The 18690-nt window shown below is 34.6% G+C and overlaps 1 protein-coding gene across 4 annotated transcripts in view; it reads right to left on the bottom strand.

Annotated features, from left to right (window-relative positions):
- The window catches only part of NRDC (nardilysin convertase), a 95819-nt gene that overhangs the window by 28179 nt on the left and 48950 nt on the right, over positions 1-18690 (bottom strand). For all 4 annotated transcript variants that reach the window (XM_006043743.4, XM_044945024.2, XM_006043744.4 and 1 more), the window contains 7 exons: positions 18021-18078; positions 16043-16116; positions 14589-14658; positions 12980-13057; positions 11564-11684; positions 11424-11482; positions 10846-10900 (listed from right to left, as the gene is read on the bottom strand). In XM_006043743.4, the coding sequence (XP_006043805.2) occupies positions 10846-10900; positions 11424-11482; positions 11564-11684; positions 12980-13057; positions 14589-14658; positions 16043-16116; positions 18021-18078 (515 nt within the window). The remainder of the gene's footprint in view (positions 1-10845; positions 10901-11423; positions 11483-11563; positions 11685-12979; positions 13058-14588; positions 14659-16042; positions 16117-18020; positions 18079-18690) is intronic.

Raw genomic sequence — 18690 nt, 5'->3', positions numbered from 1 at the left:
GGATTTGAAATAGCTCAACTGGAATTCCATCACCTCCACTAGCTTTGTTCGTAGTGATGCTTTCTAAGGCCCACTTGACTTCACATTCCAGGATGTCTGGCTCTAGGTCACTGATCACATCATCGTGATTATCTGGGTCGTGAAGATCTTTTTTGTACAGTTCTTCTGTGTATTCTTGCCACCTCTTCTTAATATCTTTTGCTTCTGTTAGGTCCATACCATCTCTGTCATTTATCGAGCCCATCTTTGCATGAAATGTTCCCTTGGTATCTCTGATTTTCTTCAAGAGATCTCTAGTCTTTCCCATTCTGTTGTTTTCCTCTATTTCTTTGCATTGATCACTGAGGAAGGCTTTCTTATCTCTTCTTGCTATTCTTTGGAACTCTGCATTCAGATGCTTGTATCTTTCATTTTCTCCTTTGCTTTTCGCTTCTCTTCTTTTCACAGCTATTTGTAAGGCCTCCCCAGACAGCCATTTTGCTTTTTTGCATTTCTTTTCCATGGGGATTGTCTTGGTCCCTGTCTCCTGTACAATGTCACGAACCTCATTCCATAGTTCATCATGCACTCTATCTATCAGATCTAGGCCCTTAAATCTATTTCTCACTTCCACTGTATAATCATAAGCTATCCCACGTTGAAGGTCAGGAACGGCGGCGGTGAGGATATACCCCTCATTGAAGGTAAGGAGCAGTGGCTACACTTTGCTGGAGCAGCCGTGAAGAGATACCCCAAGCCCAAGGTTAAGAGAAACCCAAGTAAGATGGTAGGTGTTGCAAGAGGGCATCAAAAGGCAGACACACTGAAACCATACTCACAGGAAACTAGTCAATCTAATCACACTAGGACCACAGCCTTGTCTAACTCAATGAAACTAAGCCATGCCTGTGGGGCAACCCAAGACGGGCAGGTCATGGTAGAGGGATCTGACAGAATGTGGTCCACTGGAGAAGGGAATGGCAAAGCACTTCAGTATTCTTGCCTTGAGAACCCCATGAACAGTATGAAAAGGCAAAATGAGAGGATACTGAAAGAGGAACTCCCCAGTCAGTAGGTGCCCAATATGCTACTGGAGATCAGTGGAGAAATAACTCCAGAAAGAATGAAGGGATGGAGCCAAAGCAAAAACAATACCAAGCTGTGGATGTGACTGGTGATAGAATCAAGGTTTGATGCTGTAAAGAGCAATATTGCATAGGAACCTGGAATGTCAGGTCCATGAATCAAGGCAAATTGGAAGTGGTCAGACAAGAGATGGCACGAGTGAATGTTGACATTCTAGGAATTAGCGAACTCAAATGGACTGGAATGGGTGAATTTAACTCAGATGACCATTATATCTACTACTGCGGGCAGGAATCCCTCAGAAGAAATGGAGTAGCCATCATGGTCAACAAGAGAGTCTGAAATGCAGTACTTGGATGCAAAATGACAGAATGATCTTTGTTCGTTTCCAAGGCAAACCATTCAATATCACAGTAATCCAAGTCTATGCCCCAACCAGTAACGCTGAAGAAGCTGAAGTTGAACGGTTCTATGAAGACCTACAAGACCTTTTAGAACTAACACCCAAAAAAGATGTCCTTTTCATTATAGGGGACTGGAATGCAAAAGTAGGAAGTTAAGAAACATCTGGAGTAACAGGCAAATTTGGCCTTGGAATACGGAATGAAGCAGGGCAAAGACTAATAGAGTTTTGCCAAGAAAATGCACTGGTCATAGCCAACACCCTCTTCCAACAACACAAGAGAAGACTCTACACATGGACATCACCAGATGGTCAACACCGAAATCAGATTGATTATATTCTTTGCAGCCAAAGATGGAGAAGCTCTATACAGTCAACAAAAAACAAAACTGGGAGCTGACTGTGGCTCAGATCATGAACTCCTTACTATCAAATTCAGACTTAAATTGAAGAAAGTAGGAAAACCACTAGACCATTCAGGTATGACCTAAATCAATGGAATATTACTCAGCTATTATAAAGAATGCATTTGAATCAGTTCTAATGAGGTAGATGAAACTGGAGCCTATTATACAGAGTGAAGTAAGTCAGAAAGAAAAGCACCAGTATAGTATACTAATGCATATATACGGAATTTAGAAAGATGGTAATGATGACCCTATATGCAAGACAGCAAAAGAGACACAGATGTAAAGAACAGACTTTTGGACTCTGTGGGAGAAGGCGAGGGTGGGATGATTTGAGAGAATAGCTTGAAACATATATATTATTATATGTGAACTAGATCGCCAGTCCAGGTTCAATGCATGAGACAGGGTGCTCAGGGCTGGTGGACTGGGATGACCCTGAGGGATGGGATGGGGGAGGAAGGTGGGAGGGAAAGGGGAACACATGTACACCCATGGCTGACTAACGTGAATGTATGGCAAAAACCATCACAATATTGTAAAGTAATTAGCCTCCAATTAAAATAAATTTTAAAAAAAGAACAACAACAACAACAACAACAAAAAAGAATTTAAAAAAAAATTTTTTTAATTAAAAAAATGAATACATAAAACTGAACTAATGAATAAAAGTTCTACAACCTATGAAATGGAAATACTTTTGCAGAGGAAAACAACCAATTCAAGTATTTTCTGAGCACCCAAATGCATGGAATCTTAAAAACTGACATGTCCTTTAGATACCAAGTGGCTCTATTCCTACATTTTACAATGAGGAAATTACTCAGATTAATTAGGTGACTTGCTCCAGAACACACAATAAGTGACAGGCAGAATAAACACTAGAGCTCAGGCCTCTTAATACAGCAGGGAACACTCTTTCCCAAAATACTATACTGCCCAGTCCTTTTGTAGACAATCTGGTTATTCTCTCATGGAACAGAAGACAGAAAGAGAAATAAAGCTTACTACATTCACGGAGGAGAAATGAGACATGAATGTATCAAATCAGAAATCATAGGTATATGCTAACTACTACATTATCGCATTAAAATAGAATATGGAAAAAGTATGGGGAAAAAAGTATTGTTAGCCTTTTTTGCCTCTCCTGAATCATATGTTGATAAGTCACTAAAGTACTAATAATACATGTGTGTGTGTGTGTGTGTGTGTTTAAGTTAAGGTACTTTTTTTCCCCTGAAGTATAACTGATATATAATATTAGTTTCAGGAGTCTGACACAGCGAGTCCATATTTTCATATACTACAAAATGATCACCAGAGTAAGTCTAGTTACCATCTGTCACCCTACAAAGTTACTATAACGTCACTGACTATATTCCCTATGCTGTACATTACATCCCCATGACTTATGTACTTCATAGCTGAAAGTCTGCATGTCTTCATCTCCTTTGCCTATTTCACTTAGCTCCCACACCTTCAAGTGCTATTACTGTTTAAAATTACTCCCTTGACAGAGGAACTGTGGCTCCTGAGGCATGCAGGATACAGAGAAACTGAAAATGTAGTCGATCAGATTTTGGAAATAACTACAACAGGAGTCTGAAAAACAAAGAGGTTGTTTTCATCTCATCAGTTCTAGATGAAGAGATCAAGTCCTGAGCCTTTGGAGTGAGAGCACTGACTCCAAGACCCTAGGCTACCAGAGAATTAACCCTAGGGAATATCAAATAGTGAGAACTCACACAAAGGAAACCAGCTAAATACAAAACCCAGCATCACCCAACCACAAGTAGCACCCTGTACAGGACGCCTCATCTAAACAACAAACAAAACAAAAATACAAACCCAATCAGCAGCAGCCAGGATTACCACCTCACTCAGCCTTGCCCATCGGGGTGGGACGGGGAGGGGGGAAACTCAGCACAATTCTCACCCAATATGAAGCTTACACAAATCCCTGGACCAACCTTAGGAGGGCAGAAACCAAAAAGAAGAAAGAATTCAACCCTTTAGCCTGGGAAAAGGAGACCTGAAACACAATAAGTTAAAAAATAATAATAATAATGAAAAGGCAGAGAAATACTACACAAATGAAGGAACAAACTAGAAACACAGAAGTCCAAATAAATCAAGAGGGAATAGGCAAACTACCTGAAAAAGAATTCAGAATAATGACAGTAGAGATGATCAAAAACCTTGAAAACAGAATGGAGAAAATGTAAAAATCAATTAACAAAGACCCAGAAGAATTAAAGAATAAACACAGAGACAAACAACATAATTATTGAAATTAAAAATATTCTAGAAGGAATCAATAGCACAATATCTGAAAGAGAAGAACAAATCAGTGAGCTGGAAGATAAAATGGTAGAAATAACTTCTGAAGAGCAGAATAAAGTAAAAAGAATGAAAAGAACTGAGGACAATCCCAGAGACCTCTGGGACAATATCATATGCACCAACATTCGAATTATAGAGGTCCCAGAAGAAGAAGAGAAAAAGAAAGGGTATGAGAAAATTTTTGAAGAGATTATTGTTGAAAATTTCTGCAACATGGAAAAGGAAATAGTCAATCAAGTCCAAGAGGCGCAGAGTCCCATACGGGATTAAACCCAAGGAGAAACATGCCAAGACACATACTAATCAAACTAACAAAGACTAAAACACAAAGAAAGAATATTAAAAGCAGCAAGAAAAAAGCAACAAGTAACATACAAGGGAAACCCCATACGTTTAACAACGGTTCTTTCAGCAGAAACTCAGCAGGCCAGAAGGGAATGGCAGGATATATTTAAAGTACTGAAAGGGAAAAATCTAAAACTAAGATTACTGTACCCAGCAAGGATCTCATTCAAAATTGATGGAGAAATAAAAAGCTTTTCAAAAAAGCAAAAGTTAAGAGAATTCAGTACCACCAAACCAGCTTTACAACAATGTTAAAAGGACTTACATAGTCAAGAAATACAAGAGAAGAAAAAGATCAACAAAATAAACCCCCAAAATTTAAAAAATGGCAATAGGAACATTTATCAATAATTACTTTAAATGTAAATGGATTAAATGCTCCAACCAAAAGACACAGACTGGCTGAAAGGATACAAAAACAAGACCTATATATATGCTGTCTACAAGAAACCCACTTCAGACATAAAGACGCATATAGACTGAAAGTGAGAGGATGGAAAAATGTATTCCATGCAATTGGGAAGCAAAAGAAAACTGGAGTAGCAATTCTCATATCAGGCAAAATAGACCTTAAAATAAAGAAGATTACAAGAGATAAGGAAGGACACTACATAATGATCAAGGGATCAATCCAAGAGGAAGACATAACAGCTGTAAATATCTGTGTACCCAACACAAAAGCACCTCAATACATAAGACAAACACTAACAGACATAAAAGGAGAAATTGACAGTAACACAATAATAGGAGACTTTAACACCCCACTCACACCAATGGACAGATCATCAAAACAGAAAATTAATAAGGAAACACAAGTCTTAAATGATACATTAGATGAGATGGGTCTCATTGATATCTTCAGAACACTCCATCCAAATGCAGAAGAATACACCTTCTTCTCAAGTGCATATGGAACATTCTCCTGGGTCACAAATCAAACCTCAGTAAATTTAAGAAAACTGAAATTGTATCAAGCATCATCTCCGACCACAACGCTATAAGACTAGAAATCACTTACAAAAAAACACAAACACATGGAGATTAAACAACAGGATTAGTAACCTAAAGAGACTAAATAATCAACAGATTATTTAAAAAATCAAAAGGGAAATCAAAAAATTTCTAGAAACAATTGACAATAAAAACACAACTCAAAACCTATGGGATACAGCAAAAGCAGTTCTAAGGGGGAAGTTTATAGCAGTACAATCCTACCTCAAGAACCAAGAAAAACATCAAGTAGACAATCTAACTTTATACCTAAAACAACTTGAAAAGAACAAAAAAAAAAACCCCAAAATTAGTAGAAGGAAAGGAATCATAAAGATCTGAGCAGAAATAAATGAAAAAGAAATGAAAGAAACAATAGTAAAAATTAATAAAACTAAAAGCTGGTTCTTTGAGACGATAAACAAAATTGACACTCCTTTAGCAAGACTCATCAAGAAAAAGAGAGAAGAATCAGATCAACAAAATTAGAAATGAAAAAGAAGAGGTTAAAACAGACAATGCAGAAATACAAAGGATTATAAGAGAGTATTATAAACAACTATATGGCAAGAAAATGGATAACCTGGAAGAAATGGACAGTCTTCTTCCAAGACTGAAACAGGAAGAAATAGAAATTATGAACAACACAATTACAGGCACTGAAATTGAAGCTGTGATCAAAAATCTCCCAAAAAACAAAAGCCCAGGACCAGATGGCTTCACAGGAGAATTCTATCAAGCATTTAGAGAGACCTAAGACCTATCCTTCTAAAACTCTTTCAAAAAATTGGAGAGGAAGGAACACTTCCAAACTCATTCTATGAAGCCACCATCACCGAACCAAAACCAGACAAAGACAACACAAAAAGAGAAAACTACAGGGCAATATCACTGATGAACATAGATGTAAAAATTCTCAACAAAATTTTAGCAAATAAGATTCAGCAACACATCAAAAAGATCATACAGCATGATCAAGCTGGGTTTATTCCAGGGATGCAAGGATTCTTCAATATATGCAAATCTATGTGATACACCATATTAACAAATCAAAAGATAAAAACCATATAATAATCTCAACAGATGCAGAAAAAGCATTTGACAAAATTCAGCACCCATTTATGATTAAAACTCTTCTAAAAATGGGCATAGAAAGAACCTACCTCAACAAAGTAATGGCCATATGTGATAAGCCATACAGCAAACATTATTCTCAATGGTGAAAAACTGAAAGCATTCCCCCTAAGATTAGGAACAAGACAAGGGTATCCACTTTCATCACCATTATTAAACATAGTCTTGGAAGTCCTAGCTATAGCAATCAGAGAAGAAAAAGAAATAAAATGATTCCCTCTATTGTGTTCTAAATTTTTTAACCAGTTACTTTCACCAGCCACTTATTTATAAGTTAACTTTATAAGTTAACAATCAGAATGTTACTAAATTGAGTGACTCAAATATTTCCTATACAAAAACAGGACCCTGGTTAAAAGTAGATCTTTAGTGCCAAGGCGGTGCAGAAAGTACTAGAAGAAAACACTTGAATGCTATCCTTTATTTTTTTTTTAAGATAAAATTCACATACCATAAAATTTACTTTTAAGGTATACAATTAAAAATAAAGTATATAACTCAGTGGGTTTTGGTATATTCATAAAGTTGTATAATCATCATTTATATCTGTTGATAGTTCTAGATTCAGAATATTTTCATCAGTCCAAACAGAAACTTCCATACCCACTAAGCAGTTGCTCCCAGTTACTCACAACCCCTAGCTACTGAAAACCATCAGTCTGTATTCTGGCTCTACAATTTACCTTTTCTGGTTTTTTCATATAAAGTGAATCATATAACACGTGACCTGTGGTGTCTGGCTTCCTTCACCTAGCATAATGTTTTCAAAGTTCATGCATGTTGTAGAATGAATTAGTACTTAATTCCTTTTTATGCTGAATAATATTCCACAGTATGAAAATTCTACATTTTGTTTAGCCATTCATTCAGTGAAGGACATTTGGTTTCTACATTTTGGTTATAATCAATAATGCTGCTGTGAACACAAGTGTACATGTATTTATGTGGACATACATTTTCAATTCTCTTGGGTATATACCTGTAAGCCAGTAACTGCTGGCTTGTAAGGTATCTCTATGCAAAACTTTTTAAGGTCATTGTTTTCTAAAGCTACTGCACCATTTTACACTCCTAACTGTATTACACATTATATATATTTATATATGGTGAGTCCAAGTTCCCATGTGAAATAAAAATTATTTTTAAATTTCTCAGTTATAAAAGACTGGTTTAAACAGTCTGAAAGAGCATTTCTATTTGTCTTTACTAGTGAAAACAAGAAAAATGTCTAAAGAGAAGATAGGTCAACTTTGCTAGTAAAACAGAAATATATAAAAGCTGAAATAAGCTGAGCTACTTGAGTTAAAATTTAGCAGTTCAGAGATATGAACCATTCCCATTTGTTCTTTGTTCTGATTAGGTTTTGATCTAAAATCTTTTGGATTCATGTTTTAAAATTAAGACAAGCATTCAGTAGCACTGCACTAAAGGTAAAAATAAATGAGCTACAAAATGGGAGCTACAGAAAAGGTATCTTGAAATGTCTTGCTAAGAAGGAACTACAGCAGCAGAAAGAAAATGTTACTCAACTAATGCTAAAAATCCAATACCTAAAAAAGAAATAAGGGTATTACTTATGGCAGGCCCACAATTCTTACTCCCACTCTCCCTAATACAGTTCTAGCCCACATGCTGCCACAACAGCTGACAAGAACACCAAAAAAAATCAGGTTTTTTTCCATCAACTGCTAAGGTTGATGGAAGGACTTGTGGGTTCTAGGCGTATCAATCTTTTCAGAGATTGTCTATAGGACCATCAAATGGCCAATATAAATCACAACAGCTCTCTGTTTTCATAGAATAAGATTTCTATTTTAAATGACTTCAATCATATAGAGCAGACTGCACAGGAATCAACAGCAACTGGAAGCTTATAGCTTTTACAACCTTGTCCTCATGTACTTAAGTCTTTTTGACTTGTAATAGATACACAGGGAATTGTTTCTAATGATGATCCAAAAAGGCAGATTTCAAGATGTTCTATGAACTGGTTCTAAATTAGGGCTCTTAATCAAGGGTCCACAGATACCTTCCACAAGATATCAGTGGACAAAATCAGGGAGGGTGGGAAGCATGAAGTTGACTGGGAAGAAATTACATATTTTCATTAAACTATAACTTAGCATTTTTACTCATTTATGAGTATATAGGCAAAAAATCATAGTAATATTATCAGCATCTATGACTACAATCGATAGAAATAACAATACAGTTCAAAATTGCACACTCACTGCTACTTAAAGTTGTAATAATTATTAGATCTGCCATTAGATCTTGTTATTTAATAATATATCAATAGAGACCCATATTACTAATTCTTACTATTTTGAGTACTTTATTTCCATATTCCTTTGCAACCTACTGCATTTTATCTTATGCATTTAAAAACAGTATTCTATAAAAAGGAACCCTTCTACCCTACTGCTGGGAATGTAAAGAGGGGCAACCATTATAGAAACTGATGGAGGTTCCTTTAAAACCTAAAAATTGAGCTACCATATAATACAGCAATCCCTCTCCTGAGCCATTTATCTGGAAAAGATGAATACCCCAATTTAAAAGATGAATGCACCCCAATGTTCATAGTAACATCATTTATAATAGCCAAGACAGAAACAACCGAAGTGCCCATTAACAGATGACTGGTTTAAGATGTGATACACACACACATATACTGGAATATTACAGCCATTAAAAAGAATGAAATACTGCCATCTACAACGATGTGGACTGACCTAAAGGTATCATACTAAGTGAAGTAAGTCAGATAGAGAAGAACAAATATTGTATATCATTTATATGTGCAATCTAAACACAAGTGAATCTATATACAAAACAAAAACAGACTCGAAAACATAGAAAACAAACTTATAGTTACCAAAGGCGAAAGAGATGGGCGGGGGTGGGGGGTGGGATAAATTAGGAGTATAGATACAGATACAAATTACTATACATAAAAGAGATAAGCAGCAAGGACTCACTGTATAGCACAATGAACTATATTCAATATTTTATAATCTACAATGGAAAATAATCTGATATATACAATATATAGATACACATATATCACTGAATCACTTTGCTGCACATCTGAAACTACCATATAATACTATAGATCAACTATACTTAAATTCTATGGTCTGTATAATATTTAACAGTATTGTTTCAATGTTAAATTTTCTGAGCATGACAATTTTAGTGAGGTTATATAAGAAGACGTTTGTAAGTAGCAGATGCATGGTAAGAGGTATCATGATGTCTGTAATTATGAAACCTCCAAAAAATACATACACACACACATAAATAAGAGGCATGAAAGAGAAAAGAGAAAGAAAACATGGCAACATATTAAGAACCAGTAAACCTAGGATGAGGGATATACCAGTGATCATTGTACTACTTGGGTGATATTTCATTAAATATTATCTCATTAAAAAAATGAAGAGATAAGAGATTGTTCTGAGGAGGGGTCCAAAGGATTCAAGAGATTCCAAAGGGATCCAAGATACAAAATGGGTTTTTTAAAAACCCTGCTTTAAACTTATTACCTTTCATCCTTTCATATACCCTATGCTATAGACATGAAAATACCATTTCCTTTTTCACAGTACTCCAGAGTTCCTTACTTATGTGCTTCCTAATACTTAGAATGTGTCTAAACTTTAACTATTTTTTAATACTGAATTCAATTCAAATTTATTATACCCATAAAGCCTTCCTTGTCCTATTCCAATCAAGACAAATGCTTTCCTTACCCTGAAAGCACAAAACATACTATTTCTAACACTACAAATAGTAATCACTTCACATTACCCTATAAAATATATTCACAATATTTGAATTCCCAAAATATAAGCTCTCCATGAATGTTTATCAAAGGGATCAAAAAGATCCACAGATGAAATGACTACACAAGTGAACAACTGCCACACAACAAATGACCTGTGTCAATCTGCCTAACTGTCTCTCTGTTACTCAATATAAATGCTCAAAAACACAAGAGTTAATTTTCAGATAGCCTCAAGGCCATCTTGAAACTCACATGACAGAGAGTGGCAGAATTAAAACTCCAGGGACACTTCCAAAAAGAGGAACAATGTCCACACCAGTTTCAACTTGGTCACAGATAATATTTAAAAAGAATTTGACTTCTAGTACCTGTTCTTGGTAATGAAATTCATTATCTTCAATTTTCTGAATCTCTTCAAAAATTCTGTGAAAGAACAAAATTATAATTAGAAGACATATTTAAATTTCTCATTGGAATCAACAGCAAGAAAAGAGAAGTATAAAAATAAACAGAATGCCCACATAACCTGTATATTTAACATACATTCACATGTAGAATAATAAGGGTATGGAATCAATAACAGAAATTTGAAAGTGAAAAGTATTAGTCACTCAGTCATGTCTGACTCTTTGCGACCCCATGGACTGTAGGCTACCTGGCTCCTCTGTCCATAGGGTTCTCTAGGCAAGAATACAGGAGTGGGCTGCCATTCCCTTCTCCAGGGGATCTTCCTGACCTGGGATGGAACCTGGGTCTCCTGTACTGCAGGCAGATTCTTTGCCATCTGAGCCACCAGGGGAGTCCCTAGTAAGTGGAGTTTAAGCAAGAAATGCCTGGAACACCATCAAGGTAGGCCTAATCCATGTCTATTGGCAGCCTGAAGGCTAAAACATAGTGGGATTGACCCCTGGCCTAATTCTAATAAGTATATATATATAAATATTACCTTTTCTCTGGGCCAAGCTTTTGCAGCATTTTTAAATACTGGAAGACAGTATGAGCAACCTAAAAACAAAGCATCTAATTATACTGTTGCATAAAGTGATATCTATATAACTTAAAAACCCCTCCATTTTAATTATTTACCTCATAGAAATGTTCATAACCCTCATCAGTCAAAGTAATAGAAATGCTGAACACTGAGTAAGTAGAATTTTGCTCGAATCCTGTCTCACCATTTCCACCAAAGAGTGCAAGAGCCCAGCACCTACAGTGAGAAAAAATTATTCCAATCAGTATCTTGGGATTGACAGTCCACAAATGCTTCAAATTAACAAAATAGGTAGGCTTTCTACGTAAAATTTGGGAAGGCCAGACTTTGAAGCAGTAAGTACTTTCCAACAGTAAATTTAAAAGTACAATTTTTTTACAAAGTACAAAGCTTCCCAAGGAAGTGTAGTGCATACAGAAATGACCAGAAGGAAATAATAGCTATATTTACTCCTTCAGTGGAAACCCTAATATTACAACATAGTAAAACATTAACAGTTTCATGAAGCTGCAGTAATTTTTTGTTGAAGAGAGCAGCACAAAATATTAGAAGCATGTTTTCTGGAAAGCATTTCTCTTTCTCTCTCTCTTTTTTGGCCATACTGCTCAGCTTGCAGGATCTTGGTTCCCCAACCAGGGACTGAATCAGGGCCCTTGGCAGTTAAAGCATGGGGTCCTAACCACTGGACCACCAGGGAATTCCCCTGGGAGGCATTTCTCACATCTCATTTTGAATGATCTCCCAGAAGAAGCCTTAAACAACACTTCAGATACATCCCTATTTAGAATGTTAAGTAAGCTCTTTGAGACCATCAGCTAACCTGACTGCACAGGTTATGCAGGAAAGAATCAGTAAGACTGTATTTTTTCTAACTAGAATAATCCTGAAAGTCTAAAATAAGAAAAGAGGAAGGCAGAATGAAAAATTTGAAATTCTAACAAAGTACAGCAAGATTAAAAGGTTATATAAATCTAAAATCATATAACATTTATTATATAAAGAATATATTTAATTTCATTCACTTTTTCTAGTAACCCTGCCCCCTCAGCTTTCTTTAAATAATTTAGTACACATCAATGTTTTAAAGTCTTTAAATTTCTTTAAATCCACCTTCCATTCTTGAATAGTGTATGGAAAAGTCAAGCAAGGAATTACTTTAATGTGTTTTGGTCCTGATTCTAAAGTTATATTTCTATTATTTGACTAGGCAACTTAAACATGTGCTTAAATGCTTTAGGAGACATTCTGGCTATTTTCTAAAACACACGGCTGTTCACAGTCCCACATAATTTCTATAATTTATCCACCCAATGAAGTTTTCATTAAAGTCCACCTTCTGGAGTGAGAAAGGCTGGAGATCCACAGCATTTAAAATTGACTTTATTATTGTTCAAATACAAATTCTTGATTAGAGCTAACCTTTTATGTAATTCAGGACTCATGGTTCTATAAAACTGCTGTCTACTATTTTTCAGAGATTGCTACACTGAAAATATTTATTAAATACTTGCTTTTTTCTAAGGTAAGAAAGAATGCTGCCTTTGCCTTCATGTCCAACCAGCCAAGAGATATAATGAAGTGGTTTCACCCTTAAAAAAAAAAGTTAAGATCAGAAATTTTAAAATATTAAGGTATAAATACCTTAATTTTACTTTATAAAATCTTCTGAGACTGATATTTGAGAATGTGGTTATAAACTTATTTTCACATAAATTCCATTAAATATGAAATTATAATTAATTTGATAGCAGCAAGACAAAAACACTTGCTTCTTTGTAAAAATAAATTGTTCCCCACAAAAGCTAATTTACTCAAAGTTCATATATCTGGAATAAACATTAGGTTAAAACAAATACACAGTCCATTAAAACAACTGGATCAAAACATATAGAAATGATACAGTCTTTGGAAAACAGAATCATGGATGACTTTTTTCTACTTTTTAGTAGTTCTCAAGATTTCTACAATGAATTACTTTAGTAATCAGGCAGAGGATGAATAAGGCTTTGCTAATTAAGAACACAGAATAAGAAAATGCAAAAAAGAGGAAGAATGGTATATATAGTATAATTCCAATCCCATAAAAAGATATGTTTTATATTTATTATTTTAATGTTAGGCATACTTATGAGGACAGAGGAGATGCAGAGTTTTACTTTTTACTTAATATTCTTTGTCCTTAATATTATGTAAGCATACTATTTTTCTAATCAAAATTTAAAACAAATGGAATAAACTTTTAAATATGCATATGACCATTTTAACATTTTTGAGACACTCTAACACACAATCAATGAATATTACTACTTCCTATATTATCCCTACACTAAAAAAAAACAAATAGACAATATACATGTTCTCTACTTTCTAAATGGAGGCATACTGATCTTGTTTGTTAACTTCAAGGAACTAGATTGTTAAAAGCATTTTTACTGAACTGACCTTAAGCAATACACATTACTTTTCTTTCCTTCTGCTTGTGTGTCTTCTTGGGTTTGTTTTGTTGGTAATAGTTTTAGAAACTTCAGTTAACTTTTTATCAGTTCATTAGCATTTATTTCTAATGAAAGAAGCCTTTGTACCCACTTAATGATCCTAACCTTTAAAGAACTTCTTAGCTCAACTCTATGGCTCCTGTAAGATAATTATAAGAATAAACTGAAATGTTTTCCTAACTTCCAAAAATCTGACCTAACTCATTCCCAACTCAAGTAAGTTCTTGAGATTTATGCTGTAGTTGTATGCCAGGCTCAAAATTACTTAATTTTATTTTTCACAAGATCAAACTAAATGATCACCACTAACAAATAAATCATAAGCTAATACATATTTATACTCAAAGTACTAAACAAATCATTATAAAAGTTAGCATTCACACTGAGATACTTAATTTCAAACACTCAGGAAAAGCAACTAATCCTAAGAAAACTCTAGCTTTTATATCCAGGAAGATATTAAAACATATACCAAAGGCAAAAATCTTGAAGTAGTGGTGTCCCAGTTTATCATCGTACTTGCATTTATAAATCTGGAGTGCCCAAATTTAAACCACTCAGTATGCTTTTAAAATATGATTCTCAGTCAGTATCTAATGGAGTAAATTTGCCTTTGAACTCTTACCTGTAATGCTGCTGTTGAGGGGGAAGTGCCCATGTGATGGTCAGAGCATGGATTTTTCTAATTGGAACAACTGAACAAAAATATTTTTCAGAAGAGCAGACATAAGTGTTTCTCCACAACTTATATATACTATGTTACATGAAATTTTTAATAAATTGTATATATTTCATCCTCTAATAAGCAGGGGAAAGTTAAACACAATATAATTATTATTTCAAGTTGCCAATTTTCCACTTTGAATAGTGCAATTTTGTAAATTTCTTTTTAATTTGGTTTCACAGATAGAGAAGGCATGGATAAAAGAACTATAAAAACATGAACACCCCTAAGGGTGGATCCCTTTTTGCAAGAACAGGTACATGACTAGGAATAAGGAGACCCATGGCTGAAATCTAGCCCTACTACTATCTTGCTATGTGAGTTTATAGGACTTGGAGAAAATAAACTGCATTTAACTCCTTCTGAATCGGTTATGGTATGATGAGTTGGGGTAAATTAAAATATCTCTAAGATTCTTCCCAGTGCTACTATTCTACGATTCTTTGAAGAGAAAATCTACAGTCAGAAAAAAATACAACCAAAAATAAGTTGTCTCTGGGAAGAGTCAGCTTAGTTCGAATGGAGGCAGCAGCATAAACAGTGTGACAAAAGTCACTGGTCAGAGAAAACAAAGAAGAAAGAGACTGGCAACTGGGGTAAAGGAGAAGGAGAAGGGAATAATTAGCCAATTAGGAGAAACAAAAATATTTGCCATGATAAAAAAAGTAAAAAAGAGAAATGGTGAATTAGGAATGCTTTTGCAATATTTACTATAGGCAAATTGTTAAGTAAACTATAGCATAACCAGGTAATGGCTCATTGGGCGGTTATTACAAACATAATATTAAATGAAAAAAGCAAGAGACAGAGTGCATATACTTTATAATCTCAACTATGTTATAAAAATATACATACAGACTCAAAAGAAAATTTCCCAAAACCACTTCTCTGGATGGTAAGATTTACCGGTGACTCCCCCCACCCATTTTTTTTAAACACTAAATTTGTCTCATTTAATAAAAATTAGTTTTATAGTGAAGATAAATGGAAGTTATTTCCAAAGTGTTTTCCCATCCCTATTTTTGTCTTTAAAAGGCAAAAAAGAGCAGAATATAGATAAAACAAAATAGGAAAGAAACAAAAAAACACCAAGAACAAAAGGAAACGAGAGAAAAATAGGAAGAAAGCACGAAACAGAGTCAAGCAGCATCAAGGTACCAGACCCATGAATCTGCTACTAGTTAGTGGACTGCTATCTGTCACTAGTTGGATTTCCATTGTCTGTCTACTTCCTTTCCAATCTAGCTGTACTTTCTGTTGTATTCTCATTTTCAAAGAAAATTGGCAGCCCCAATTAAGTTTTAGAGAATGTGCTAAAGTTATTTCAAATAGTTTTAAACCTTTGGTTCACGAACCTCTATAAAGTTTGTTAAATGCTGGTGTGTCAAATGGATCCGTTAAATGGCCAAAGTTTGGTTTGGGTAACCCACTGAAAATAAAACAAATACATTAAAATTTAATTGGCAAAAGCCTTTATAAGCAGTATCTTTAGGGATACCTAAACTGATAGGTATTTATAATCTATTCTATGCGCCCCTGGTTGAGAATCATCCTAGGCATAAGTGAATAGATGGCAAGAAAGCCACAAAATCCTGAACTACACAAACTATTCTTAACTTCAGCCCCAATAACTCAAATACTTTTAAAACTCACGGGAGACAGAAAACAATGAATTGAAGGGACCTCCCCTCCCAATATTTACTGTCTCTATCAGTCCCATTCAACTTTAGTTCTCATCTTAATAGAAAGCCATTTCAGAGAGAAAATTTATACTAGAGATATTTTTTTGATACAACAAATACACATTGAGTGATTCTTAGGAATAAAGTATGGTATTAATAAGCACTGTGGTATTTAAAAAACTTGGATTCTTCCTTCTAAAGGCTTTGCACACAGTTGAATATACTGTTAACTAATATTTCTCCTAAACACGGTCAATATGAAATCAGTATTAATTACCCAGAAGACTTTTTAACCTGGCTAATTAAGGAAACAAAGTTCTTAATGAATAATATTTAAAAGATTTTTTAAATTTAAAATTCTTATCAGGGATTGACCAACAAGACCTAGTGACTCCCTCTATTCTATATGTGCTGTGCTTAGTTGCTCACTCTTATCTGACTCTTTGTGACCTCATGGACAGTAGCCCACCAGGCTCCTCTGTCCATGGGGATTCTCCAGGCAAGAATACTGGAGTGGGAGGCCATGCCCTCCTCCAGGGGTCTTCCCACCCCAGGGATCGAACCCAGGTCTCGCGCATTGCAAGCAGATTCTTTACCACCTGAGCCACCAGGGAAGCCCCTCTATTCAATATACTTATGATTTTATTAGTAAAGTTTCACAGTGAAACACATTTCAATCTGTCACTTGACACTTAAGAAGCTAATATTCATTTCTTATCAAAACAAACAAAACAACCCCATAACATTGGCATGGCTTTCATTATCTTTCCTTGTTAGTATCAATGGAAATTTACATTAGGCAAGATAATAATAACCAATCAGTTGTTATTACAAATTATTCTAACATTTTTAAAACTAATTTCTCTTTCATAAATTTAAAACAAATTGTCTTGGAATGAAGAACTGGAAAAAGTCTAGCTTACTCACCTGATACAAGAAAAAAACAATCTGATTTCATTTAGTTTACTAAAATGCAAACTGCTAAGAGTGAGAAGAGAAACTTATTTGCTTAATTAAATTTTTTGTATTCTCTGTAACAAAAAACATAACAATAAAGTATCTTTTAAATATGTGTATTATTTTTATGAATTTGAAGTGGACCAAAAAATAGTAGCTTTCTGAGCTGGAACTCTACATCCAATTTCTAATAAAAGGCAATTTGATTTGAATATATGCAACAGGCTTTTCAGGTAATATGTAAAGTCAATTATCATCTACAAGATTATTCTTTTGTGAGGGAAAAGCATTCCAAGTTCCAAACCACTGACTTGAAAAACAAACCTTCAGAACATAATTTGTTCTGAGGCAAGGGATACATCTAAGTATATGTATATTCTACCTCTCAACACAATAATACAGTTTCAAGCACTGAACACAGTAACACAAAAGCTCTGAAGAAACACAAAATGAGGCATAAATTCTTCAGAGTTACTGCTTACTATAAGTTTACAAGCTTGGAATTTTGAACTACAGAAACTATGGAAACTTGGGTATTCAAGTCAGTTTTCCCTCTCAAAGCCTGTGTTATCTTGCTGTGTTATCTAAACTACTTTAGGTCTTAATTTAATTACCCGTTTAAAAAATAAACCAAAAGCAAAAAACGGCCTCCTTAACTCCATAGGAGTATGATTTATGAAAATAAATGTCTTACTTGTTTGGTATCTGAGAGAAGATCTCAGTCACCCACTTTTCCAAAGTATCCAGAGTTTCTTTGTGGAGAAGGCAGGAAGGAGACAGAGAAAGGCAATGTTGTTATTAAAAGCAGAAATGCAATTAGATTTCTCATGGATTTTTAGCTATAAAATAAAGGAATACTTTAATTTGGGCATCACTTGCCACTCCTTAACCAGTAATCAGTAACAGGAAAAATAACTATTTAAGAAAATCTTGAGATACATATAATTTAATTTTGTTGAGACTTCTTTATTCTTTCTTCCTAGTGAATTTAGAGAAAGCAAACAAGTAGAAAAAAAGTTTTTGCTAGGCAAGAGATGAGAATACATCAATCACCATTCCAAAACTTACGGTTTCGCTTAACTAACCTACACTACACTGACCGTTCTCAGCAGCTCATCAGTACTATTATATTCCATTTGTTTTACATCAATATACACTTGCTGAGGTCTTCTTAGGTTGATATGATTTCTATCTTCTCTCGATTCTTTTTCTTATATTTCATAAGAAATTCTTTTGAAATTTCTAGTAAAACAGGAGTTCTAAATGAAAAAGGAAATCTTTTAGTCTTATCCCAGTGATTTGTTACCATCACCATCACTGGATATTACTTGTTAGTTTCAACAGACACATGAGTTTCACTAACT

This window comes from Bubalus bubalis, chromosome 6 (assembly GCF_019923935.1).
Source record: "Bubalus bubalis isolate 160015118507 breed Murrah chromosome 6, NDDB_SH_1, whole genome shotgun sequence".
Lineage (NCBI taxonomy): Eukaryota > Metazoa > Chordata > Mammalia > Artiodactyla > Bovidae > Bubalus > Bubalus bubalis.
The sequence above is the reverse complement of the archived record's forward strand: the minus strand, read 5'-3'. Positions and strand labels throughout refer to the sequence as shown.